This window comes from Gopherus flavomarginatus, chromosome 2, assembly GCF_025201925.1.
Source record: "Gopherus flavomarginatus isolate rGopFla2 chromosome 2, rGopFla2.mat.asm, whole genome shotgun sequence".
NCBI lineage: Eukaryota > Metazoa > Chordata > Testudines > Testudinidae > Gopherus > Gopherus flavomarginatus.
Genome location: NC_066618.1, coordinates 36,169,576 through 36,196,730, shown reverse-complemented (window position 1 = coordinate 36,196,730; position 27,155 = coordinate 36,169,576). Strand labels below are relative to the sequence as shown.

Below are 27,155 nucleotides of genomic sequence, written 5' to 3'. Positions count from 1 at the left end.
CACAGAGCTGGCGTTATGGAGTTAACAGAAAAGTGGAGAATAGAAGATTGAAAAGGCAAGGAAGGACAGGGGTTACAGAAATATGACTGCAGGGTTAGTCAGTTTAGGCAAGGATACATCTAGGTGGCTCAGTTGTATGTGTGCTTTTTTATATGTTTGATAATGCTGCAGAAGTGTGATTATGGGAGCAATCTGAATGAGGTGAAACCTAGGCAAACAGATTTTGGAAGACAGGCCACGCTTAAGGGGCAACATAGAAATAGGTGTGGAGTCAGCAGCAGGGAAAAAAGAAATGAAAGGGGGTATTGAGATTGGTAGCTGAAGCAGTAATTGCTGGAATCAGAAGCAGAATTTGTTTTATAACTAAAGTAAATGTCTCAATCCAATCTATCCTGGACTAGAAGTAGTTCAGTACAAGCCTAGCAGGGACCCCGGATTCCAGTGCACCGGAAGAGCTGTATGAAAAGAATATACACTGGCTTTGACATGTACCATCCACCTTTTCCTAGCCAGTGCGATGAACTTACTTCTTTAATGAGGAATATCATTTGCTGGAAATTGACAAGAAGATGCTCTTCATAACAGCAGACAGCCAGGCCCCAAAGTGAGCCTGAAGCGTTAATTGTAGCTCCCCAAGCCTGAGCGCGCTCCTCCCTGTGTTGAGCGAAGGGTATTTTAAGCGTCCTGATCCCCTTCTCAGCCACCCTCCTTTTCTTCTTCTTCCTTACCTATAACTGACCCGTTTCTCATCTATTCCCAGTGCAGTCAGTGTGGCTAAGGCAGCAGCGGTATGGTTTCAAGCCCATCCAGCAGATGTCTCTATTCGACTCATCTACGCCCATCCCCACCCAGTTAAACTACATCATCTTTTATTCACCTCTCCTGGGGGCCGAGAGCCGCCCTCCTGTCCCCCTTCCGCACAGCCCGGGCCCCCTCCCCTGGGCATGGGGAGGCACAGGGGGCTGGAGACACCCTCGCCCTAACTTCCCGCCTTCTGCTGGGCCGGCCCCGCAGCTGCAGGCTGAGCCGCGGCTCCCCCGGCAGGGCGCTGTCCCCGCTCTCAGCGGGGCCGCCGGCAGGGGACCCGGGCTCCAGGTCCCGAGCCGCGCCGCCGCCTCCGTGCCCAGCACCAGACAGCGCCTTCCTCCCGGGCCGCCAGTGGCTCTCGGGTGACTGACAGGCGGCCCGGCCATACGGGGAGCGTGACAGCGGGCGTGCACCTACGAGGGCTGAGTGGGAAGGGGCCAGCGGTAATAAGGGGTTGGCTCTGGCAGAGCAGCCTGGTGAACAGCCTCCCGCAGCCGGGAGAGGGCGGAGCGTGGGTCTCCTGGCTGGGAAAGCCGAGCGCTCCGTTAGCCCGGCACCAGCTCCACAGGAACGAGCCGGTCGGACAGGACCCAGCCCCGCGCCCCTCGCCATGCCCGCAGGATGCGGAGCCCAGCCGCGTGTGTCCGGAGTGGGAGACGAGACCTGCCACCTGCTCGGCTGAGGGCGCGGCCGCCTCTGCGTGCGGCGCCTTAGAACACCTCGGTGGCAGCGGCGGGGGGCTGAGGACGTAGGCAGGCTAACTATAGCGTCTCCCCGGAGCCAGACGGGCTGCAACCTGCTCGGAAGCCGGGCTGCGTAATCCCAGCGCTGCCCGCCGTGCAGAGGGCGCACTCGCTGGGCATCGCCACAGGTGACTTGAATTTTTCCGCTGCAGCTGCCTTGCCAAGACACGCCACTGCCACTGATCGTTGTTTTTACCTTGGCTGGAGGCGGGTGGGGACAGCCGTGATAAAGGGACCTAGCCGTGCCTGCGAGATCCGAGGACATGGCTCGGCGCCTGCTTCTCTCTCTCCTGTTCTTTGCCCAGGTGGGGGTCGGGGCTGGATCCAGCCAAGGGCGGACAGTGCACCACAAAGAGAAAGCAATCACAGGGAAACAGCCTGTTTACAACAACATCAAGAGTCCGGATCTTCCCCGGGCTCCCTGGAGCAGATCTACCGAGAGAACCATCTTGGCGCAGAGGCTCACCGAAGAGGTGCCCCAAAACGTGGCCTCCTTCCTCTACACGGGGGACTCCCAGGAACTGGGGCGCGCCAACTGCTCCCGGAGGTACGAACTAGCCAGCCTGGCTGGGAAGTCTCGCGTCCCCGCTCACCCTTCTTTGCACGGTGCTCTGGACACGCTTCTCCACGCTACCAACTTCTTGAGCATGATCCTCCAGAGCAATAAATCCCGAGAGCAGAACTTGCAGGAGGACATGGGGTGGTACCAAGCCTTGATCAGGAGTCTCCTGGAAGGAAACCCCAACATATCTAGAGCAGCTATTACTTTCAATGTAGAGCCCTTGTCCTCTGCTCCCCAGGTTTTCCTCCAGGCCAGCCGGCAGGAGACCCAGATCCTCCTGCAGGATTTGTCCTCCACAGCTCACCATTTAGCCAATGCCTCGATCGAAACCGAGTGGTTCCACAGCTTGAAGCGCAAGTGGAGGCCACATCTGCACAGGAAGGTTTTAACGTCGGGCCCTAAAACTTTGGAGAGCAGCTGGAAGAAGAAGTACAGCCACACAGCAGATAAGAACCACATCAAATGGTCCTCGCCCTACCTGGAGTGTGAGAATGGGAATTACAAACCTGGATGGCTAGTGACTCTGTCAGCAGCTTTTTATGGGCTGCAGCCAAACCTTCTCCCCGAATTCAGGTAGGAGGAGAACTCCTTTCTGTGTAGTTACTAGTCCTCAGAGTTGTGTTGGGAAGGTGCCACACATTCCAGATAGGTTTGTTGTAGGGAAGGGGCACCCAGGAACTTGTCTCAATTAACTTGATCATGCAATTCTAGAACAACTCTCCCACCCCCAATCAAACACACAGCAAAACCAAACTTCCTTTAGAGGCAGACCTTGGCTGAGCTCTTTATTGCCATGCTCGAGGGAGCTGTTGCCTGGTAAAAGCATCACTGTTTGTGACAATATATAAAATACTGTTTTCTCTAATTTCCTGAGTCTGGGGAAGTAATTTTCATGGTCAGAAAGCAGGGTGTGTGTCTGTGTGTAGAAGAAAGCAGGAGAAGTTGCCTGTTGTAGTTAGTTATTTCTAACTGCAGGAGGAATGCAGAGTTGGTAGTTAAATGTTTGCTGATGTGTCATTAGTTACTATGGTGTATAATTAAAACAAGCAAAATCCCAGACATAATTTTAACCAGCCAGAAAACATCATTTTTATTCTGCAAACTGCAATTTATAGTCTTTCAAACCCATCCACTCCAGGATGTGCTCAAAGGTGATAATAATGCACATTCAGATGAATAAACGTGTGTCACCTCTGTTCACAACACAATGCATATAGTTAGATCCTTAGATGGCTACAGGTAAGACATTAATATTTTTTCTTAAAGATAAAAGTATAATATAATGGTCCCTTATGCCTCTGCTATTTCACGTCATAAAAGCTGATACATGGGATGTTTAAAGAGCTGTATACAAGTTATTCCCTGGTAGCCAATGAGCAGTAGAGAAACACTAGAGAAAAATGTACAAAGGCCCAAGTCTGAAGTCTTTACACTTTGATATCAGCAGGAGATTTGCCTGAGTAAAGACTGCAGGCTGGAGCCCATGGATGGGACCATAGGAACTTTTGTTGCTAGGAAAAGCACCAGATAACGCATACTGGAGTTCCTTTGAGTTCCTCACTTTATTTGTATTTTTATTTTTTTTCTGAAGTGAGTGGTAGCCTTTTTGTGGGTAAAATAGAGGTGCAAAGCTTCTTTTGTGTATTTGGTGCCCCTTTACTTTGGGAATCAGCTGTTGAGCAAAGGTAGCCAAGAACAAAGAGGTACATTATATGCTTTACCGGCACTTAAGATAGGGGAGCAAGACAGCAATGACAACAAATGCAATTCAGCCAAACATTTTTGTGAATTACGGTTTTCTAGGCTTAGTATGAAATCCGCTGGAGTCAAACCAAGGATGAATATGGCCACGTCTCTGAAAACTCCAGCCCAATAGAGAGTGACTCTTCTCCAGTGGAATGATGCTCTTGTATCCTGAACTTTTCTCACACGTTGCATTGGTTGGATTAACAAGAGTTGAGCCCAGCTGCAAGCTCCTTGTTGCCGAATTTCTCAAAAGGGCAAATTCAACTTAGCTTTTCTTTTATAATTTCTTCAGAGCTTGGCCCAGCAAAGCACAAGAGGAGTTCATGTGCCAGAAAAGTGCTGGTGTTTCACTGACATCCGTTGTTTTTACACTCAGTGAACTTGTAGGTACGGATAAATGGAGATGACTGTACATGCGGTGGTGCACAGCATGGAGCCTTCTCTTGTTGGGGTGGAGGGGGAACATATAATGCACAAAAGTTTATTCATCCCTAAACAAGTGCTGTCTGGCTGTTGGCTGACCCCTTCAGCTCTGTCCATCTAAGAACGAAGATCTTACTTAGAGCTTAATCCTGCACCACTGAAGTCAATAGGAGGTTTGCCATTGACTTCAGCAGGAGCAGAATCAGGCCCTGAGGCAGCAGAGGGTCTAGAGCTTTAAAGTAACTCTGTTTCATGCCAGGATTCTAGCCACATGATCTCTTAACACTTCTCTTCATCCTACCAAAGAACACATCTGATGGACTGGGTGCAGCCCGAGCCTTGCCATAGACACATCTCTGTGATGTAGGCCCACACTGTGATACTCCTCTCTACTCCAGGCAATATACTACATCCATTTTGGAGCAATACTTGCCACACAAATTGACCAATAGGGGTCATCATGGTAGCAATACAAAGCATTTCCTTTACCTCTGCAGCCTTCCCACCCTACCTCCCCATAAATGTGCTTTTTAGCATGTTGGCATAACAGTGATTAACTAGATACAGAGTCCATTGCAACAATTGTATGCACCTCTGGGCAGCTGTTATACATGTTTTTTGGAGTTCTATGTTCATCATCTCTTTTTTTTTTCATTTGAACATACTGAAAGGGGCCATGTTGTTTGCATGTCTAAAACAGATTCTATTGTGTTGAAAGGTTAATATTAAAGGTGATTAAACTATTATATATGTTCTATTATTGTTAAAACCCAATGGAAATACAGCTTGTTAAATGTTTCTGGTAAATATTGTATGTGATTGGGGTGGGGAGAAGCACATACATTTGATTTACGCTGTCAGGGTAAAATGTTTTATTTCCTATTTTCAATTTGTAGAGTGATACATGAAAGATGAGCTTGTACTTTAAAATATACATACAAAGATATTCTACAAAATACTGGAAAAATACTAGGGCTGTCAATTAATTGCAGTTAACTCATGCTATTAACTGAAAAAAAATTAATTGCTGTTTTAAAGTGCACTGTTAAACAATAGAATACCAATTGAAATTTATTAAACATTTTTGGATGTTTTTCTACTTTTTCATATATATTGATTTCAATTACAGTACAAAATACAGTGTGTACCGTGCTCACTTTATATTATTATTTTTATTACAAATATTTGCACTGTAAAAGTGAATAACAAAAGGAATAGTATTTTTCAATTCACCTCATACTGTAGTGCAGTCTCTTTATTGTGAAAGTGAAACTTACAAATTTAGATTTTTTTGTTACATAACTGCACTCAAAAAAAAATAAAAAAGTAAAACTTTAGAACCTGGAAGTCCAGTCAGTCCTACTTCTCATTCAGGCAATCGCTAAGACAGTTTATTTACATTTGCAGGAGAGAATGCTACCCGCTTCTTCTTTACAATGTCACCTGAAAGTGAGAACAGGCATTCACATGGTACTTTTGTAGCCAGCGTTGCAAGGTATTTTCATGTCAGTTATGGTAAACATTTATATGCCCCTTCATGCTTTGACCACCATTCCAGAGGACATGCTTCCATGGTGATGATGCTCATTAAAAAATAATGGATTAATTAAATTTGCGACTGAACTCTTTGAGGGAGAATTGTATGTCTCCTGTTGTTTTACCCACATTCTGTCATATATTTCATGTTATAGCTGACTCGGATGATGACCCAGCTTTTAAGAACACTTTCCCTGCAGATTTGACAAAACACAAAGAAAGTACCAATGTGAGATTTCTAAAGATAGCTACAGCACTCAACCCAAGTTTAAGAATTTGAAGTGCCTTCCAAAATCTGAGAGGGATGAGGTATGGCGCATACCTTCTAAAGTTTTAAAAGATCAACACTCCAGTGCAGAAACTACAGAAACTGAACCACCAAAAAAGAAAATCAGCCTTCTGCTGTTGGTATCTGAGTTAGATGATGAAAAAGAACATGTGTCGATCTGCACTGTTTTGGATCGTTATAGAGTGGAACCCGTCATTAGCATGGACTCATGTCCTCTGGAATGGTGGTTGAAGCATGAAGGGATATATGAATCTTTAGCGCATCTGGCATGTAAATATCTTGCGACGCCAGCTACAAAAGTGCTATGTGAATGCCTGTTCTCACACCTATTCAGTGCTATGTGAATGCTTATTCTCATTGTAAACAGGAAACAAGGTAGCATTATCTCCTGCAAATGTAAACTAATTTGTTTATCTGAGCGACTGGCTGAACAAGAAGTAGGACTGAGTGGACTTGTTGGCTCTAAATTTTACAATGTTTTCTTTTTGAATGCAGTTATTTTTTGTACATAATTCTACATTTGTAAGTTCAACTTTCATGATACAGAGATTGCACTACAGTACTTGTATTAGATGAACTGAAAAATACTATTTCTTTTGGTTTTTACAGTGCAAATATTTGTAATAAAAATAAATATAAAGTGAGCACTGTACACTTTGTGTTCTGTGTTATAACTGAAATCAAAATATTTAAAAATGTAGAAAACATCCAAAAATATTTAAATAAATGGTATTCCATTATTGGTTAATAGCGCAATTAATCACCATTAATTTGTTTAATTGCTTGACAGGTCTAAAAATACATTATTATAGTTTATAGAAAACAAAAGATTAGCCTTGTAGTTTTTTAAAAACATAAATTATTCTAATATTGTACAACATTTTCTATAATTCTTAGGTGCAAAGTTAGTCAGTCCAAACCCTAATACTTTTTTAAAAGAAGAAATCAGTTAAAAATATGAAATCAGAAACTGAGTGAAAAATTCGAGTCATTACAACATTAGTATTTATCACCATAAGTTGCCTCCCAAAATAGGTTTTTATTTCCCCTTTCCATCTGTCGTTAAGTGACACAACATGTTTTAAATTTCAAATTCCTATTTAAAGCCCATATGCTAAGAAAATGCGTATATGCTGGTCTATTTCTTTTGAAGAAGTTACACTGATTTTCTCCAACAAAATATGTCTGTGAACCATCTGTTAGGGATGCGTTAATGCTGCTTCCATTCGTTGTCTGGCATGAGAGCAGTAGCAATGATTTAGTGCATGCCCACTCTAAACATCTTCTAACTTTCTATATACTTGCTTGCTTGCTTATCTCTGGAGTATGATATTGTATGCATGGTGTGACACAGTGAGACATTAATTTTCTTGATGGGAGAGTATTCTTTAGGCTTACAGAATAGGAGTTTGCCTTTGCTTGTATTTATATGAATGCATTGCAGTTCAGCAGTTCTCAGACTGTGGTTTGGGACCCCAAGGTGGTTTGGGACCCCCTTTAATGAGGTCAACAGGCCTGGTGTTTGATTTGCTGGGGCCCAGAGATGAAGCCAAAGTCCGAGCCCCACCGCCCAGGACTGAAGCCCTGGGCACCGGGGCTCAGGTTACAACCCCCTCACCCAGGGATAAAGCTCTCGAGCTTTGTTCACCCTCCCCAGGCAATAGGGCTTGGGCTTTTGTCCCCCTTTCTTAGGCCATGTAGTAATTTTTGTTGTCAGAAGGGAATCACAGTGCAATGAAATTTGAGAAATGCTGCGAATAGTATATGGACACCTCATATTATTAAAAACACGGTTAAACTCTGCCCTTAGTTACACCCAGGTAGATCTGGAGTAATCCCATTAAAGTCAGCAGAAATGTTTCAGACCTACATTGGTGCAAAAGAGAGTAGAATTTGTCTCTCCTGGTTGAACATGAGTACTACCACAAATATAGAGTGGACAAATGACTACTATTTCTGTCCAATAGCTGTTCCTATTTGTTGCTAGACCTTTCTTCAATGGCATTCTGGAAATTTAACCATAAGCCCGTTTAAAGAGTAACCTCTTACTCTGGGCCATGAAGGCCTCCATACTCTGCACTGCCAGAGGAGGTGACCTGCAAGGTTAGAGCCTTCTACTGAAAACATCTTGTCATCTGTCCTAGACAGTTCTGCCCTAGGAACTGGAAACCAGACTATCTGAGGTGAAGCCCCAGAAAAAGAATTTAGAAGAAAATATGGTCCTATATCTTGTCTTGAAAAGGCTAGCAAAGTAGGCCGATATTAAAATGAAGCCGAGAAACTAAAGAGAACTCAAAATACGCATGATAATATCCCGGCTTTTTTAAGATAATCACTGTCTAAATAGTTCTAACATAGCTTGGACCTCTTATTTCCCTAGAAACCTGTTATATTTTTAGCCATTTCTGTTGGCTTTGAGATTTTTTTAGAAGGGACTGTTCATCACACGGTGACAATGGCAGTGCTTTATTTTACCATTTGGGAAAACATATATTTAATCGCAAGGATAGATATTTTAAGGAGGCTAAATGCACCATATAGTGAAATTCTCCCACCACCACCCCGCCTCCTCCTTCTCCTTATAAAACCTGAGTAATGAGGTTTTAGGGATGGTGTTCACCACCTAAAGCATGGGCACAGAAAGGGCTAGAACTCAGTCCCTCTGCAGTTGCTACTCCTGCACAGAGTGGTGGAGCAATAGGATTTGTCATGAATCTTGTGGAACCCTCTCATTGTAATTCCCAGACCTCCATTATATACTTACCTGGAATCACCTTCTATGGTGCAGCAACATCATGTTTAGCTGGTGCTGGTGCAACCCCACTGCAGAATTTAAATGGTGTGAAGAAACTTGCATATGTGTTCCCCACTGTGGATGCATTTCACTTTCTAGAAGTGCATATTTGGCCTCTGGAGAAGGAGTTGGATGCTAGTATATTGCTTCTGAGATGATTAGTGGGTCAACAAGGAGGTTGGACAGCTCTGGTGGAAGTTAACCACACAGTTTGGTATTCAGTAGACTTGCCATTAATGGTTCCCTTTTCAGTTCTACATAGTATCTTGAATACAGCCCTCATTTTTGTTAATATCCTGTTGTAATGCACTAACATTGTAGGCAGTGATTATGACTATTACTCGTCAGTATCTTCCACTAGGCCTGAATACCATAAGGCCACAGATACTCCTTTTCCTGCTATTGTAACAAGTCCAGACTGCTTCCTCTTTGAGTCTGGTACGGTATCTGCGAGTTTTCTTTCTTTCTTTTTTTTGGTTTTGTTTGTTTTTTAAAGAAGAACTATTGGGAGACTATATCTGAAAGATGATTCTTTTGGCAATTCAATGCCCATTATCAGCAGGCTGACCATTTATTTTGAAGGATGCTACGTGCTGGAGCATTTACAGAAAATAAATTGACTATGAAATTCAGCTGACCAGGTACTATGTTTTTTGTTTTCTGATGTTTGTCTTTCTGGCTTTCAGATCCAGTTCCTCAAATGTATTTAGGTGCCTAATGCCCATTGATTTTTTTTCGCTGTATAGTCAAACGTGGTCATTCCTTTCATAAAGATAGTGGAGTTCACTGAGTCATCATTTCAGTTTCAGCAGGAATTGTACCAAACCCATATTAAGCCATGTAGAATGGTATTTAGTTCGGAGTTCATTACTGAAAGCAAATAAATTCATGTATATGAACAAACAGCAATTTCTTAGGGAATATTTTACTTAGCTTCTTAGTTTGTTAAATATGTAACAGGAATCAAGTTTGTTATTAAAATTTTTCAAAGATAAGTCAAAACAAATCCTGAATAAATGAAAGAAAATAATTTGGCCATTAATATTTTCCCTTTATAGGTGATTCAAGTCCTTACCTTAATTCCTTTCTCACATTTTAAACTAGTTTTCTAATTCCCTAAACTCTACAATCCAGTCTGAAATATTTCAAATAGTGAAGGAAAGACATAGGATAAGGTTTATGGAGGATTACATGTACATGACTTCACATATTAGTTGTATAATCCTAAAAATATTGTAAAATGGTGAAATTGATACCTTCTTATTCTAAGATACTATGACCCATAATAAGTTGGGAGTGGAAGGGGGAGAATAGATTTGACTTTGAAGATAATAAATGGATCATTTTAAGCATTTACTTCCTAAAAATTTCAGAACTTTTGGTTTTATGGTCATGAAAGGACAGCAACTGGTGGGATCAGAGAAGGCCCGTTACTATGGGATGGATAATTTATTATCTGTTAGCATAGCACCCACAATGTTCTCCAGACATCTATGAATGGATGGTCCCTGCCCTAAGGATCTCACAAGACTAAGGAGAGACAGATAGAGAGAGGTTAGGAAAGAGGAACAATAAATAAATAAATTAAAAACCAACAAATCTTGAGTAACTGTTGGAATCTTGGACTGCTGGAATTCAGTCCGAAACACAGTAACAGTGTGGCTTTATGTGAAGACTAAACCGTGGACAGGGTTGAAGTGCATGTTACAGTTATGAGGGTTATTTTGGGTTTGAACATTTGGAAGGAAGACTAGAAAGAACCTGCTCTTTCTCCTCCCCTCCCCCATGACAGCACATCATCTGGGATAAGTTGTCGTAGCTCTATTGACTTCAGTGGAGCACTGACAGTTTACACCAGCTGAGGATCTGCCCCTTGATCTTTACCACTTTTTATTCCTTCAATCCAGAGTCTCAGTTTGTGGACACAGAAGTCCCCATGTGCAAGGCTGTCCCTGATGGCAGAATTCAGCCAAGTAGTAATTTAAGAAGGAGACTATTTTAAGAAGCTCTTTTGATTTATTTACAGGGAAATCCCCAGATATGCAGCAATGTGCGCCATAGATCTGAAGCCTATGTTGTCAATGAGATTGAGGATTCTAATCTTCTTTCAGATATAACTACTCCACACTTGTAATACTGTTCCAAAAGCCCATGGGGATTTCCTTTGACGTGAATCCTAATTCATGTGCCCACATTGCTATCCCCTGTTCTCTGATCAGGTATATTTTTAGTGAAAGTTGGTACTCCTATGAAAATATATGTTGCAAAACAGCAATAGTGCTACTGCTAAGGTCTTAGAAAAATCTGTCTCTGTATTAATGAAAACTGAATTGTAGTGGGGGGAACAGATCAAAATCCTATTCTTTGCCACACATACAGTAAGTCCCTATTGCCATCTGAAGCTCTAAGTGGCAATCGTGCATACCTATAGACCAATTTTTTTAAAAATGGCAGAGTGTTTTCCAAAGTGACTTAAGCACTTAGAAACCTAAGTCTCATTGATAGTCTATGTGACATAGGCACCTAAGTCACTTGGGCACACTTGTAAATTTTATACTAACGTTTTTAGAAAGTGATTGTTAATTTTGGAAAACCAGCTAAAGACACCTTGAAGGGGCCTGATTTTCAGAAAGTTCTGAGGACTCAAGATCCTTTTAAAGTGTCTCAAGTTGCGCAACCAAAAATTGACACCCAAAATTACTAGTGACTCTTGAAAATCTTGGCCAACCTAATTTATGTGTATGTATCTGTCTAGGAGTGCAGGGATTTGCAGAGTAGTCAGGCTGCACCATCTGTGGGGAATTAATCAATTCTTCTGCAGCACATGGTAAGAGGGATGTACTGTATGGAGCTGGGAGCCTGAGTCTGGTAGTAAGAGTCAGGAAGGGCCTCTAGGAAGAGTTCTGGAGCCGAGGAATGACATCTTCTCTACCACTTGACAGCCCGGCCTTAAAGCTTGTCTTTAGCTGAGAGAAGCACTGTGATGTTTGTGTTTGGTCCTTTAAATTCTTTACATTGATTTCTGTGTTTTCTAATATAGCACATAACAGTGTTTATACTCCACTTAGTTATACAGAATCCTTTCATGCCCAGAATGGTCAGCTTAGGAGGTCAGTCTAGCATCTTTCAAAAGAAATATATATTTCACAGTTGAAGCTTTTACAAAGCATGACTATAACCTAGAGAGCTTTTCCAAATTCCCTTTTTAAAGGTTGTGTCTTTATATGTTCACATCTAGCTCTAACTTGCTGGAAGTCTTGCTAATTCTTTGTCTCTCCTCATATCTTCTTGACTAAGAGGCTTGTGTAGCTTATATGGGTAGACTATAAGCAGAACTGATTACAAGGATCTTTTACTGGTACGTTTGACATCTCTTCATTTTTATTTGTCCTCTGCTCACATGCATTTAATTTTATATAGGTAAGCACTAGACAAACTGCATTCCTGTTCAACTGAGACTTGACCGCTTTGACAAAAAGACTCCTAAAATCTAGGAGATAGAAGGACCATGTTTGTCACTGTTTAAATGTTTGGCAAACCATTCTGTGCGCCTCTGCTTGTAAGCAGCACTGTGAAAAGGAAACATACTCCTTCTATTTCACAGAGTGACACTGGTGTCAAAAATTCTCCTGCAGACACACAAGTTTGTAACTCATTGTTACAATGAAGTATCACTACTGAAAATATCAAGATAACCGCTAAGCTGGGAAAACAAGTTTAAATCAATTATTGGCACTGATTTTGAAGCAGACAGAATGTCAACAAACAGTGGTGCTGGAAATTAAGGCAGACATGAAAGCCTCTTAAATCAAACCTTCTGACCTGAGGGAAAATCCTTGATGACATCATTCTTCGACAATTCTCCATTGCATATTATTCTAACTAATAATTTCTTGTCTGTGGAGATCCAAAATGTTAAATATGACCCTCTAATCTTGAAGCAGTATTTTGTGTCAGCTTTGTAAAACAAGGATAGAAAACAGAATATTTATAGTAATAAGGAGATTAGCTTTCAACGCACAAAATACACTTGGTTGCCAGATGGTCTACAATTACCATTAATATTATTATTAACTTATCACTGTGGTTGTGACTTGGGTTCAGCTAAGCTGTTCTGTCAGCCTGGGTGAATATCAGACTGATACTATGTGCTGACAAGCTAAGTTTTACTATCATGCTGTTTACATTTGTGTCTTGATCTCTTGGACCAAGACAGCAAAGCTAAAATTATTCCCAGCTAGTTCTGTAAATATAACATTTGGAAGTAGTTGATCCCTATATGTACTAGCAGGATGTCTTCTTCCATATGTTCCCTTTTCAGCATACTGAACCAAAAATAACTAAAAATGTGGGTAGCTAAACAGCCTGTGTTAGCTACTGTATTAATACCAGTAAAAGATGTAAGAAATATATAATCATCCTACATAACTGTATGTGTTTTACACGGACATATGATGGTGTGGTATATGTCTGGGATGGATGCAAAAGGGAGGTCATCACAAATGAATGCCAATAAACCTTTTACTACACTGTACTGTGGTGACATATTCTGTAAATGCCACACACCTCACACACAAATCTATTTTAAAATTATTTTACATCTCTCAAGTATGTTGAAAAGCTCTGTTAGCCCCATTCCAATCCCTATTACTGGCTTACCAGAACTGTGGAGTTAAAATAAGACAGAGATACAGAGATGGGAAACACATGCTGGAGAGGCCTAGTAAAAAAAATGGTTAAGATGCACAGTGTAAAAGTGATGGCCTTAATACTTAAGGCACTGCCTAATCCCCATAAGTAGCTCTGGCTAAGGGAAGTGGTCTAATAACTTTTAGCATACCAGTTGGGGTACTCACGTGGGATGTGGCAGATCCAAGTTCAATTCCCATCTCTGCCTGATATGGAGAAGGGATTTGAATGTGAGTCTCCCATCTCTTTTCCCAGCCAATTGCTGTAGCCATGGGGGTATGGGATAGTCTGGCAGAGGTCTTTCTCAGTCTCTCCCCTTGAAGCTACTCCACTTTGTATAAATCTTTAAATAGTGATTGGAGCAGTCTGCCACATCCCCGAGGAGTGCCCCAACAAGCAGGCTATAGTCATTCCCACACAATTTCCCTGGGCCAGTGACTATTCCTTGTAATCACGAATGGCTCTGAATTGCCACTATGAATGACAATGAATAGTCCATTTGGGGGAAGGGCAGGATGGGATGGAGAGAGAGAAATGGATGGGGGAGAGAGAAACTACATTTACAGTGTAACCCCTCCTTCTTCCCCAGCATTGAGTCTCAGAGCCTAGGTCAACTGACTGGGGCCCATGCTATAGGGCTAAAAATAGCAGTGTAGATGTTCTTGCTCTGGCTAAAGCCTTGGCTCTGAAACCCGGTGAGCGGAGTGGGTCCCAGAGCCTGGGCTCCAGCTTGAGTGGCAATGTCCATACTGCTGTTTTCAGTCCTGTAGCACAAGAGCCTGAGTCGGTTGACCAGGACACTGTGACTTGCTGCTGTTTTTTCCCCCCAATGTCTCTGTACCTAGAGAGATACTCTCTAGCCTCATGGTCAGGGTACTCATCCAGGATATGGCAGACCCGAGTGCAGATCCCTGCTTCAGTTATTAACTCAATTCATTACAAAGTGGAACAGCTTCAACAGGATGGACTAAGACAGGCATACATCAGAATAGCCTGGTGGCTAGACACTTTCTTGAATGTAGGAGACACAAATTCAAATACCTCCTCCACATTATGGAGAGCCTAGGTGGGAATTGAAACCAGGTCTCGAACATCCTAGGTGAGTGCCCTAATGGCTGAGCTAAAAGTTATAAGGAAGGCATCTGCTTCTCCACTCATTTTGTGAATCTTGTCCTCTGCTTTTGTTAAAATACCTGAAGTTGAAATCACAGCCTTCAAGTTGGGTGAAATGAAATATTTAATTCACCCTGACAAACTTTTGTTTCTGACTTTTTGATTCACTGAACATGCTGAAAACTTCTGTTTGTCAGTTTGACCCAAAACTGCATTTTTTTGGCTGAGGGGAGGGATTCTTTTGGAATTGCTAGCAAACTGAAAAATCCATTATTTGCTCAGCTTTACTCATGAGAAATCTCTTTCCTAGTTTTATTGTTGGGCTGCACCATGTGTTGAAGAGATGAAGTTTCTGACTGCTTCTAGGAAGAACCATTGCCAGTTTTGTTTTCCTCCTCTCTGTTAGGAACTTCTCTTCCTCTGCCCTGTCCTCCTGACACACCCACTTCCCCATTCTGCTGATTACCAACCCCAGCAATTCACAAGGGATGGGGTGAGGGGAAGAAGACTGGTCACATTAGGACTTCAAGCAGGAAGTGAGGAAGAATCTGAATGGTGACAGGAATGTGGGTTAGAACTGATAAATGTTTTGTCCACTTTTTTAAAATAAAAAATGAAGCTTTGCCAAAATCAAAATGTTGTGACAAGTTTGATTGGATAATTTTCAATTAAAAAAGTTGAAAACAAATTTGTCTTGTTTCAAATTGAAATGTTTAGTTTTGAAAACCCAAAATAAAATGAAAAAGTAACTTCAATTTAAAGCAATCATATTTAAAAATTTTTTTTTGTTGAGGAAATGAACATTTTCCATGGAAATGTTTGAACAAAATCATTTCACTCAAAACTTCTCACAGAATGAAGTTGGACTTTTCAATTATCTTGCATGTAGAAAAGGCTGAAAACAACCATACTTCTCTCTAAGCAGAAACCACTTAGGATGATGTACTACTCTAGTGCACTAAAGGGTAGAGTACCTTAGTTACAAATTCCTCAGTCTAAAATAAGTCCAATCACATTCAAATGCTTGTTCTGCATTTACAGTCCCTAATTGCTCTGAGTCCTGCATACTGCTGTACTCATAAGTAACCACCTCTAGCTACACTCTTGTTTTCTGGTCTCTTTTCCATCCCCTTATAGCTCTTAATCATGATAGGAATTGTATGACAGCTTGCTCCCCACACAGCACAGCCTACTGTTGTAGACAAAGGCTTTATAGTTTTACCCCCACTCTTAGAGTGATTAGGAAATTCTTAAATTATCTTATTTTCTCTCTTATACACCCAACCTTTTTTAGGAGAAAAAAAGGGTGTTGGGAATAACCCTCCCTTCTAACAATTAAAAACAAAATCTACACAAGGGATAAGTTCTCTTCCTTAACAGGAAGTGAAGCCCGCCTTCCCTAAGGCTTCTATAAAGTCTCCCAGGTGAGGCTGCTGCAGCTCTAATAAGGATGACTCATCACAGATCTTTCAGCAGGTGAACCAGTTTCTTCAGAGCAAGTAGAAGAAAATATTTAGCTAATGTTTATGAGAGGTTTCCAACACTTGCAAAAGCCTCTGCTTTATCATGGGCAAGTGAGTTTGGCTACAATCATGCAAGTTCCTTTGCAGGACTGGATTCCTCCTGTGTTTATGCAGTGCCCCATTGAAATGAATACTTTGCAGGACTGGCTACCCTGCAAACCCCATTTGTTGGCCTGTATGTGTTTTTAAAGATCTGAAAGTGCTCCAGGTCATGCCTGAGTGGTGAAATTTGTGATGGGCAGAGTTAGGAGCTAACTGAATGCTGTGAGCAATCACATGCACCTAGACAGTTTGTTACTGTTTGCATGCCGTCAGAAGCTTGGAAGCACTGTGAAGTCTAATAAGGTTGAGGACTAAACTCTGCTCAAGAATCTTGATCCACTGACACCTACATCACATATAAAATACTAAACTAGTAAGCCATACTTTCCTATTCCTGGCCAAACTCACCCCTTCGGTACCTGAAATATGAAAGATCTTTTGATTTGGATTGAGGCAGGCTGTGGAGGGCTGAACAATCCCCAAACCCTCATTTAAGCAAATCCAGCAAGCACTTCTGAATGTATTTTATAGGATAGATGTAAATTTGCACAAAGATATGAACTAAATGTGTTTGTCTAAATATTAACAATGAATTCATAATGATGAATGAATGAATTTAAAAATGTCTGCTTAATACTTTATAATTTATGGCTGAACATAAGAAGCACTTTAAGATGTTTTACATGAAGAGGATAAAATGAGTCTGAGAGGTGGTGAATTGTTTTGAATCTCAGATAAAATCTCCTCGATAGATGAACTAGACTCTAAGTCAGTGTAACTGTTGATTTTGGTGGAGTTTCACTTGCTTACAAGAAGTCTGAATTTGGTCATAAATGGCCCAAAGGATTAAATGAATCTATTGCTCTGTTCCTGTTTTATGATAATCAGTCTTACTTGTGTAGACTATGCTCTTACCAAAAAAGGCTGCATGTTCTAGTGGATTAAGTCAAGAGTTTCTGAGTTAGGGTTAGGCTGTGCCTCTGGCTCCTTGCATGGACTTGAGGAAGTCATTTAGTGCATCTGTGACTCTGTATCTCCGTCAGTAAAATGGGGATAGTAGTATTTCCAACCATACAAGGTTCTTGTGAAAAATAATTAGCTTGTACATCACGAAAAGATTAAGGTGTTATAGACATAGCTTTAATTGTTTTAATTGTTTGTGAGTAATATTGTTGGCATAATAAACATGTCACATTCTTTAAAAAACTGATGTTAAGCAATTGGATTCCTAATCTGAAATTAGCAGGTTAAATTTAGAGAGCCCACAGCTGATGTCATGCATTTCAGGGGGGGCACAGATCCAAGAAGGCCATGAGTACTGGCTGAAAGTGCTAGGCTGGCAATCCGTAGCTTGTAAGGATATCTCTGTATTTGGTAGTGGAAATTAAGACTTTGCAGTGGTATGTTTTTTTCATAAAGTAAATGGCTGCAAAACGAGGCTGTGCTTTTTAGCATAGTTTGGCTTCTTCGAAACTTTAATGAGTTTGAGGATTCAACATTGAAGTTTGCTAAATTTATGCTCTGCAAGTTATTCTAATTACTATGACATTTTAGTGTGGCATTGTCCCACAATTATATAATATCCCTTACAAAAACACTGCACTAAAACCTTTTATAATTAAACACACGATACTAGTCAAATACTAGTAACAGGTATGTAATCTCTGAAGATGAACATACATCTCCTCAGTACTAATTCATTCTACTGACTATTCTAAGAGAAAGGAAGGAAAAATTTTTTGCTTTTCATACTGTCCCTTTTGAGGTGTTTGTAACACAGTGTGATTAACTGGAAATTGGATCAGTCTGTTTGCAGTGGAAGGAATCTTCTAATACTGTGGGAGAAACTTTTGATGATGAAAGCTTTTAAGTTCCTGGCACATGAGTATGATTCTTGAGAGAATGCTTGCTCATTTATTTGATGTATATACTGGAAGCAGCCTTTTGAATTTCCTAGACACCAAGGACTTGATTGTCTGTTGTCCTTCACTTTGTGAAATCATTTACATTGGTGTAAAATGCTGTGGAGTCAGAATGTTGGCATTGTTCCCTTGCTTAATACTGGTGTAAATGAATATACAAAACACAGGGCAACAGAGAATTGGGCCCCAAAGATGCTCCAGAATGTGTAGCAATGGACTATGTGTTGTGGTCACCGAGCTACTATGCAGCAGGACTCTATTGTACTGGTGCTTTAGAACCAGAAGCAGATGGTTAAGTGGTAGTGGGGAGCGGAGAAGGGCCCTGCTACACATCTGGTGTCTAGGAAGTTTATACTTGGGAGTGCAGATGGGATGTTGGATTTAGAGAGTATCTTTATCTGGGCTCCTGGCTTCTGTCAATCTAAGGAACTTATAAGGCCTATATTACTGTAGTTTCTGGGCACCCCACAATCTTGAATGTATTTATCCTCACAGCACCCCTGTGAGGTAAAGGATATAAGTGAGTCACTGAGACATTAAGTGACTTGTCTGAGACCTGCTGTGTGGTCTGTGATGCTCAAAGCCAGGACTCCTGAGTTCCTTGCTAACACCTTAACCACTGGACCATGATCTCCTTCAGGGGCTTGAGGTCAGGTTCACGGGTCCATTGCACAGGTTTCTTGTGGGGACTGGGTAGAGGAGTCCTTGCCTCATTGGTGGAGGTTTGTCTGTTCCCTGGTGGGATCCCATCCCTCTGAGGAGAATGGTAAGAAGAGACTCAAGGTCAGAGGGCTTGTACAAAATCACACAAATTGTGTTTTCCACGTGGGAGAAATGAGAAATGCCCACTTGGGGATCCCATTATTTGTGAGCTGCCCTCTCCCCAAAGACCAAGGCGGGGATGAACTGAGACAAAAAAGTCACTTCAGAAGGAAAATGACTTTGAAATTTCAAACTTTTTGTCAAATTTATTTCCTTTTTTGGCTAGCTCTGGTTATTGATATGTGTTGCCTGAGCTGGAGGGAGAGCAGGCAAGTGAAGGTCAGTCAGCAGATGGATGAAAGAAACATGCTGAGGGTAATGTGATGGGGCTGAGGACAGATGTGAAGATGTAAGCCGGGAGTGATGGGAGGTAGCTTTGGCAAGGTGGCTGCTTTAGAACCAGAAGCAGATGGTTAAGTGGTAGTGGGGAGGGGAGAAAGCACCAGTACAATAGAGTCCTGCTGCATAGTAGCTCGGTGAGCACAACACATAGTCCATTGTTACACATTCTGGAGCATCTTTGGGGCCCAATTCTCTGTTGCCCTGTGTTTTGTATATTCATTTACACTAGTAAATCAGTGAAACACAGAACAGAAATCACATGATTCAAAATGGGTAATTGAAATGGTAACTAAATGAGGCAAGTAATTCAAATGAAAAATCAGGCCTGGGGCTAAGGTAGGGTGACCAGATGTCCCGATTTTATAGGGACAGTCCTGATATTTGGGGCATTTTCTTATATAGGCACCTATTACTCCCCACCCCGTCCCAATTTTTCACACTTGCTATCTGGTCTCCCTTGGCTAAGGTGCTGTGTGTATTGGATAATAAAAAGAGTTTGCAATGGAGTAGAGCAATGCACTCCAAAGGACATGCTTTATTTTTTCTCTTAGGATTTATTGAGCTACTTGGAAGTCAATGGGAGCTTTCTCCATGGACTTCAACAGGAGCAGGATTTGGGTCTTATTACCTTGGTAAATAGCTCCCTCTAGAGTAGACAATAGGGCATGTGTGTCTTTTGGAAGGTGGTTAGTCTTTTAGAATGATGTGGCTGGCAGTTTCTGGCAGTGTAATGCTTATTGTATTACCTGGAAACTAAAGCTATCCCCTCCAGAGAGTATCCCATATGTGCTAATCTCGGATATATTCTGGTCTGAAAATCAGAACTGAAGGCCAGAAGTACCAGGCAATTGCTAGGCCCTAAAACTTGAACGACTGAGACACATCAAATTACCTGAGTATATAACTTATTCTTACCTACCATTTTACTTTTGCTGATTGCTTTAGATCTAAAATAATGATCTTGTGAGTTCTGGTCTCATGGTGATTCATGTCAGGGAGCAATAACATCACAGAGGATCTCTCTGCAGCCATTACCTCAGCAACTGATCTTCTGTTTTCAGATCTCTTACAAAATTCTGTATTTAGATTAAACATTTTGTACCAAATACAATAAAGATGTAATTGTGCTTTGTGCTCTGTACATGCACACAATTCACAGATATAAAAGTTGAACCAGTTGCTCCAAAGTCCCTGTATTAATTGCGGCTTTCTTATTTCAGAGGTGTTGTCAAAGTTGACATAAATCTGCAGAAGGTGGACATTGACCAATGTTCAAGTGAGGGATGGTTTTCAGGAACTCACAAATGCCATCTCAACAATTCTGAGGTAAGCCCATTAGAGAATTGAACTCAACTGTAATAGTAAAAACTATCTTTCCATCATGTAACACTTTGCTTTGTGTTTATTGTATGTTGTGTTGTTTTATATTTTTCTTTAAAGGCAATTTGTGCTGTAAAGATTTTTCTGTGCCTCAGGGTAATATGGTAGTATATGAATAGTAGGAATATCAGCACAAAATAAAACTGAATCTCACTGTGCAGACATAACAGTGTTAGCGGCAAAGAAGATTATCTGTGAAATGACTTATGAAGTTCTGCTTGAGAGTCAAATAATAGACATCACTTTATACAACATCTTAAAATAGCCTTACAATTAAAGTTTATCACTTTTGGCTGGCAAACCCATTGTGGATTATATAATAGAACTGGTTGAAATGCTGATGGTATTCGATCAAAAAGACTTGTTTTTGTATATTCATTTGGAAGAGTAATATGCACTAAGAGGGAAAATTGGATTTTGTATTTTTTTACTCTTAAAATAGAAATGCTAACACTTTGACAGAGCTGACTAAATATTTCAGTGTTCCACATCTTCCTGCACCACTTCTCTCTCCTCTCAGTTGCACTCTCTCAAGGGTCTGTGATTAGCTCAGTTTGTAGCTGCATCACAGATCATCCAGACTGGACAGTCACCTGTATGCAATGAGACTTTGACACTGGAATACCGATTAGAATACTAATTAGATTCTTAGTATTTTTATTTATATGGGGGATATTTTCAAAGGCACAAATTGAAGTCGTGTCCAACTCCCCTTTACTTTCAATAGGAATTGGGCATCTAACTACGCTTTCTACCTCTGAAAAACTCTCAAATAGTTATTAAAACATACATAGACAATTGTTGCTTTCCTCTGCTTTAGGTGGTGGTGTCATCAGGAGAGCTGATAGGAAATTTTTCAACAAAATGTGTTGTGTTGTAAAATGTCAATTAGTAGAAGAAAAACTTTGTGGGAAAAGGTTGGTTTCAGCAGATTTCTCAGTTAAAAAAACTCTTTTTGGGGAAAAAATAGTTCTGAAGTTGTAAAAATGTTCCATTTCTTTGAAAACAAATTGTTCTTTTCATTTTTGGAAACAAATTTGTTTTAAAATTTAAGGTTATTATAGTTTTTAAAAAGTTTAAATTTGTTTAAAATGAAACGTTTACACTGACCTGAATTAAAACAAATTCAGATTGTTTGTTACTTTGCAAAAGTTTTCAGGATCTTTTGATTTTTTTGTCCAGGCTCAGGACAGGAAAACCTTTGAAATCTTGAAAATTTTCCTGCGATGGTAAAACAGTTTTCTGTTCAGCTCTCATCCCCAGTGAATGCCATCCTTTAAAATGTGATAGTCGTCCTGAGCTTAAGGCCAATAGTTGTATTTTTTGGTGGGAAAGTATTGTCTTCTCCTCCCATAAGTCACAAACAGAGACATAAGCAGGGTGAGTGTGAGTGTTGGGTTAAATTTCTTCCTGCAACCAAGAAGAAAAGGAAAAATCTTCGAGGGAGCCTCAAAATATATTAAAATTAAAATGGAGAGAACAATGAAACAAGAGGACAGTACTGGTCTTTAACTCACTTTAGGCCTTATCCAAAGCCCACTGAAGTCTTTCCATTTACTTTAATATGCAGCAGACCAGGCCCTATCCTTTATATTTTAGAAAGTGAGGTCACCGAGTCAAACCAACAGAGACATATTTCCATAATCAAACTTTCCTCCCAAACCTGAGGCCTAACAATGGTATCCTGGACAGAGCACCCTGGCTGTGAAAAAGGGGTTTCCCTTTGAATGTGACGTTTAGTAAAATTGCTGTAATTTTACATGCCTCCCATTTTATTACAGCACGTGAGGCAAGTGGAGTGTTATTTTGGTAAATTTAGTTGTGTGGTTAGATGCTGGCTGTGTGTTATCTCAACTGGGAAGTCTCTGATGCTTGGGATGCGCTTCCTCAGCTGGGGGAAGTATGTAACCCACACACCTCCTGGGTGTGGTGGTGTGTGCCTTCTAGCGGGGCCGAGACCACTTGGATATTAATGAGTCTGCTACAGCCTTAGTTAATGGCTGTGTGGCTTTTAGCTCATACAGTAGAGGCTCGTGCACTATGCTCCAGAGGTCCCTGGTTCGATCTTGACAATTGGGGTCTGTTGGTGTTACAACTGCACAATGTGATTTTTGGCTTCGGGGAGTCACCAAAAGTAACCTCATTGGGCACTGAAAAATTCCAGTGATGGCCGCTGTACCTATGGAAAAATAGTGTGTGATCATGTAATTGCAAAACTTTCATAATACAAATGCACAAGGGGACCGAAATAAGGTTGCATGAGCTGCCTTAATTCTTGCATATCATAATTTATGAGTGCTTGACTTTGCAACTTGAATGTTCTTTGAATGTAGGGTTGGTTGTTTTTTTTTGGAGAGGGGAAACATAATGTATATACACAGTGTCTATTCTCCTTCTTCTCTTTAACCTGTCTGTCCTTAGATTGTTAGCTCCTCAGAGCAGGGACTGTTCCTTCTAGAATATCTAGACAGTGTCCTAGGACATGATTGACATTATCATAACAAAAATAATTAGCCACTATGTGGTGGTCCTTCTGAGGGGCTTCTACTTGCTTGGGGAGGAGGAAGTACGCATCTGAGGCTGCTTTCAATGCCTCTAGGCCTTTCTGTTTGCTCCTTTTGCTTCCTTCCATGTTGTATAAGAAAAATGGAGCTCATGCGTGTGTGAGCCAGGTGCTTTATTCCTACCGTCTTCTGTTCACCATATTAACTCTCCAGCTTCTAGAAAACTCTCAGGCACAGATCTTACTCAAGAAGGAAGATATGCCAAGGCTTTCAATCAGGGCTGTCTTATAATGGGTCAATCACTGAACAGAATGTTTAGTAAAATAATGGTTTATGCAGTTTTCTTACTCGTCCCTCAAAGTTTTTGTAATACAGGAAAGTTCTTATGGAGCTGCAGCGCCTTTCCGTGTTCCAGCACAGAGTCCTTTCTTGGCTTCTGATGTTCCCTAAGACAGATTCTTCCCTCACAGCAAAGTTTAACCTGTGTGTTTTCTTGTAACTCCCTTCATCTCATATGTTTTTTAACATATTTAAAACATACTGTTAATTAGCACAGTCAATGAATAACAGGCCTTTAGGCACAAATTTGTGTAAGCAGCAAACAGGAAGTTTGTCTATGGAGAATTTGGAGAGTCTTTGTAGGGAAGAAAAAGAGGAAATAGTAGGAAGGAACTTAATAAGGGCAGTTGGTCAATTCTTTACCTCAGTTCTGTGTTCTTAGGGACACTCTTGTGTGCAACCAATTATCATGAATAAGATTATTTTATTTAGGGCTAGTAATATCCCATCACCTGTTTAAGTACATTTATCAAACTCATTGCCATAGTATCTGAATGCTCTTAGTCCTGTTACCCCTGCAGAGACCATACAACTCAATATGTGTGACCTCGACTAGCCTTGTGCATGATAGACAGAATTGTTTAGTAAATTCCAGTCATTTGAAAATGTTGAAATCCACTCTGTATTGTGGGTCACTTTAAGCCTGAGCCAAAGCCCATTGATGTTAATAGGAATCTCTCTCCATTGACTTCAATTAAATTTGGATCAGAGTCTAAGGGTATGATTTAGAGATCGCAGATCCTCTGAAGCATCTGGTACTGGCCGCTGTCAGGCACTGGAATTGTTGGATCACTGGTTTTACCCAGTAGGCAACTCTTATGTTTCTATTCCGTTGTCTGTGTGCTGTACCTCTAAAGGTGTAGAAAAGACCCACGCCCCACTCTCTGCCCCTGCTGCATGGGCACCTACCATTTCACTTTAGATGCACAATGTTAGTGAGAAACTATATTCTCTGATTCATGAAAACAAAATCTTTATTCCCCTTGATCTCTGGTAAATCATTCACTTTGGAAATACAGGTTTTGCTCTTCGTCCATTCAAAAACAAAACAGAAACTAATGGTTTAACTTAAAGAAAAACTTGACATTTTATCTTTAAACTGTAACAGAGCACCATTTATTTCTCTGGAACAAGCAAACAGGCAGCGGCACAGTCAGCTGCAGCGGCACAGGAGGTGGTGAACAGAGCGGCTAACAGGGGAGTTTCAGTGGGAGTGCTGTTGGAGGAGCAGGTTTTTGTGGTGTTTGTGTGTGAGTGAGTGTGTGTGCAGGCTGCTAGGGGCTGTGTGCTGAGAGCGAGGCTGAGCCCTGAGTTGGGGGCGGGGCTTACCTGATTAGGGGTCCTATATAAGGAGCCAGGCACTCAGGCAGCGGCAGCGGCACAGGAGGCGGCGAACAGAGCGGCTAACAGGGGAGTTTCAGTGGGAGTGCTGTTGGAGGAGCAGGTTTTTGTGGTTTTTGTAGTTTGTGGTGTTTGTGTGTGAGTGAGTGTGTGTGCAGGCTGCTAGGGGCTGTGTGCTGAGAGCGAGGCTGAGCCCTGAGTTGGGGGCGGGGCTTACCTGATTAGGGGTCCTATATAAGGAGCCAGGCACTCAGGCAGCGGCACAGTCAGCTGCAGCGGCACAGGAGGCGGCGAACAGAGCGGCTAACAGGGGAGTTTCAGTGGGAGTGCCCGGGGGGAGGTTGCAGGGGAGACCAAGGCAGAGGAACCGGGAAGGCAGACCAGGGAAGAGGCAGCCCTGCGCTGGTCGGTGGCCTGCGGTGCGGTGTGAGGCGTGGATTGCCAGGCACAGAGTTGCAGCGCTACGATGGAGGCAGAGGCAGCAGGTGCAGACACACTGAGGATGACTGGGTGCGGCAGCTGCGGCATGTACATGGTCCTAGAGGGAGCACCTGAAAGGAGTTTCATCTGCATGAAGTGTCGTCTGATAGAGCTGCTGGAGGAAAAGGTAAGGGGACTGGAGATGCAAGTGGAAACTCTGGCTGAGTTTAGAAGGGGATTTGAGCAGATGATGGAACACAGACATGATGAGGCACAGGGGACAAGCTCAGGCGAGCAGACAAAAGCAGGACCTAAGGACTCTGAGGAGGGACTGTTGGGTGAGGAAAGTGGACGGTGGAAGCATGTCACTAGGAGAACCAGACAGAGGATAAGACGGGCCAGCGATGGACAAATAGAACTCAGGAATAGGTTTGCTGAGTTGGGAAATGAAGATGGAACACAGCGGGCTGCTGAAGGAGTAACGGCAAGGAAGAAGAGGCAAGCAGCTAGTCCTGCAGATGGAGGGGAGCAGTCAGTGGAGGCAACATCAAGTACGAGCCCTAGGAGGATTGTGAGGTCAAATACAAATCAGGAGGAATCACGGCCAGCTGCTGTGGGGGATAGACCGGAGAATCGCATTGTCACCAGGAAAAGGCAAGTCTACGTGATTGGAGACTCTCTACTGAGAAGAGTAGACAGGCCTGTAACTAGACCGGATCGGGAGAACAGAAGAGTGTGCTGTCTGCCGGGGGCTAAGATACAGGATGTGGACTTGAGCCTGAATACGATCTTAGCGGGAGCGGGAAAAAATCCGTTGATTATCCTTCATGTGGGAACGAACGATACAGCTAGTTACTCACTGGACTGTATCAAGGAGGACTATTTCAGACTGGGGAAGAGGCTTAAAGACATCGAGGCTCAGGTGATCTTCAGTGGGATTCTGCCGGTTCCTAGAGCAGGGCGACGAAGGAGGGACAAGATTATGGCGATCAACAGATGGCTCAGGGAGTGGTGTTATAAGGAGGGCTTTGGGATGTACGGTCACTGGGACGCATTTACGGATAGACAACTGTTTGCTCAGGATGGACTTCATCTCGGCAAGGAGGGAAATAGGATTCTAGGATGGAGGCTCGCCGACCTCATCAAGAGGGCTTTAAACTAGAAAGTTGGGGGAGATGGTTGGGAAATGTTCGGGAGATCTCCACGCCAGAACATAACCTGGAGAGGGACGTAAACAAAGTGAGCGGGGATACCCTTGCGGCCCCAAGATTTGATCCAAGGAGGAATAGTGGAGTAGAAACCAGAGTAACGGGTGATGCTGGTGGCAGACAGTTTGTGCACGACGGGGGAAAGAATGTCACTGACGCCAAACGCCGAAAATTAAAAGGTTTGTACACTAATGCGAGGAGCCTAGGTAACAAGATGGAGGAACTGGAGTTACTCGTGCAGGAAGTGAAGCCGGATATTATAGGGATTACCGAAACCTGGTGGAATAGTACTCATGACTGGAGCACGGGTATTGAAGGCTATGTGCTGTTCAGAAAAGACAGGAAGAAAGGCAAAGGTGGGGGAGTAGCCTTGTACATCAATGATGAAATTAAATGTAGCAAAATAAGATGCGATGGAATGGATAAGACGGAGTCCGTCTGGGCAAAAATCACGCTGGGTAAAAAAGCAACTAGAGCTTCCCCTGAGATAGTGCTTGGGGTGTGCTACAGACCGCCGGGATCGGATTGGGATATGGATAGAGACCTCTTTAATGTCTTTAATGAAGTAAACACAAAGGGGAAATGTGTGATTATGGGGGACTTCAACTTCCCGGATATAGACTGGAGGACGAGTACTTGCACAAATAATAGGGGTCAGATTTTTCTGGAT

At 42.1% G+C, this 27,155-nt stretch overlaps 1 protein-coding gene across 1 annotated transcript in view; it reads left to right on the top strand.

Annotated features, from left to right (window-relative positions):
- Positions 1-1,399: 1,399 nt before the first annotated feature.
- Positions 1,400-27,155, top strand: part of GPR158 (G protein-coupled receptor 158) — a 336,022-nt gene continuing 310,266 nt past the window's right edge. Inside the window, exons 1-2 of the mRNA XM_050939019.1 lie at positions 1,400-2,685; positions 20,514-20,619. Coding sequence (XP_050794976.1) covers positions 1,814-2,685; positions 20,514-20,619 — 978 coding nt within the window. The 5' untranslated portion in view covers positions 1,400-1,813. The remainder of the gene's footprint in view (positions 2,686-20,513; positions 20,620-27,155) is intronic.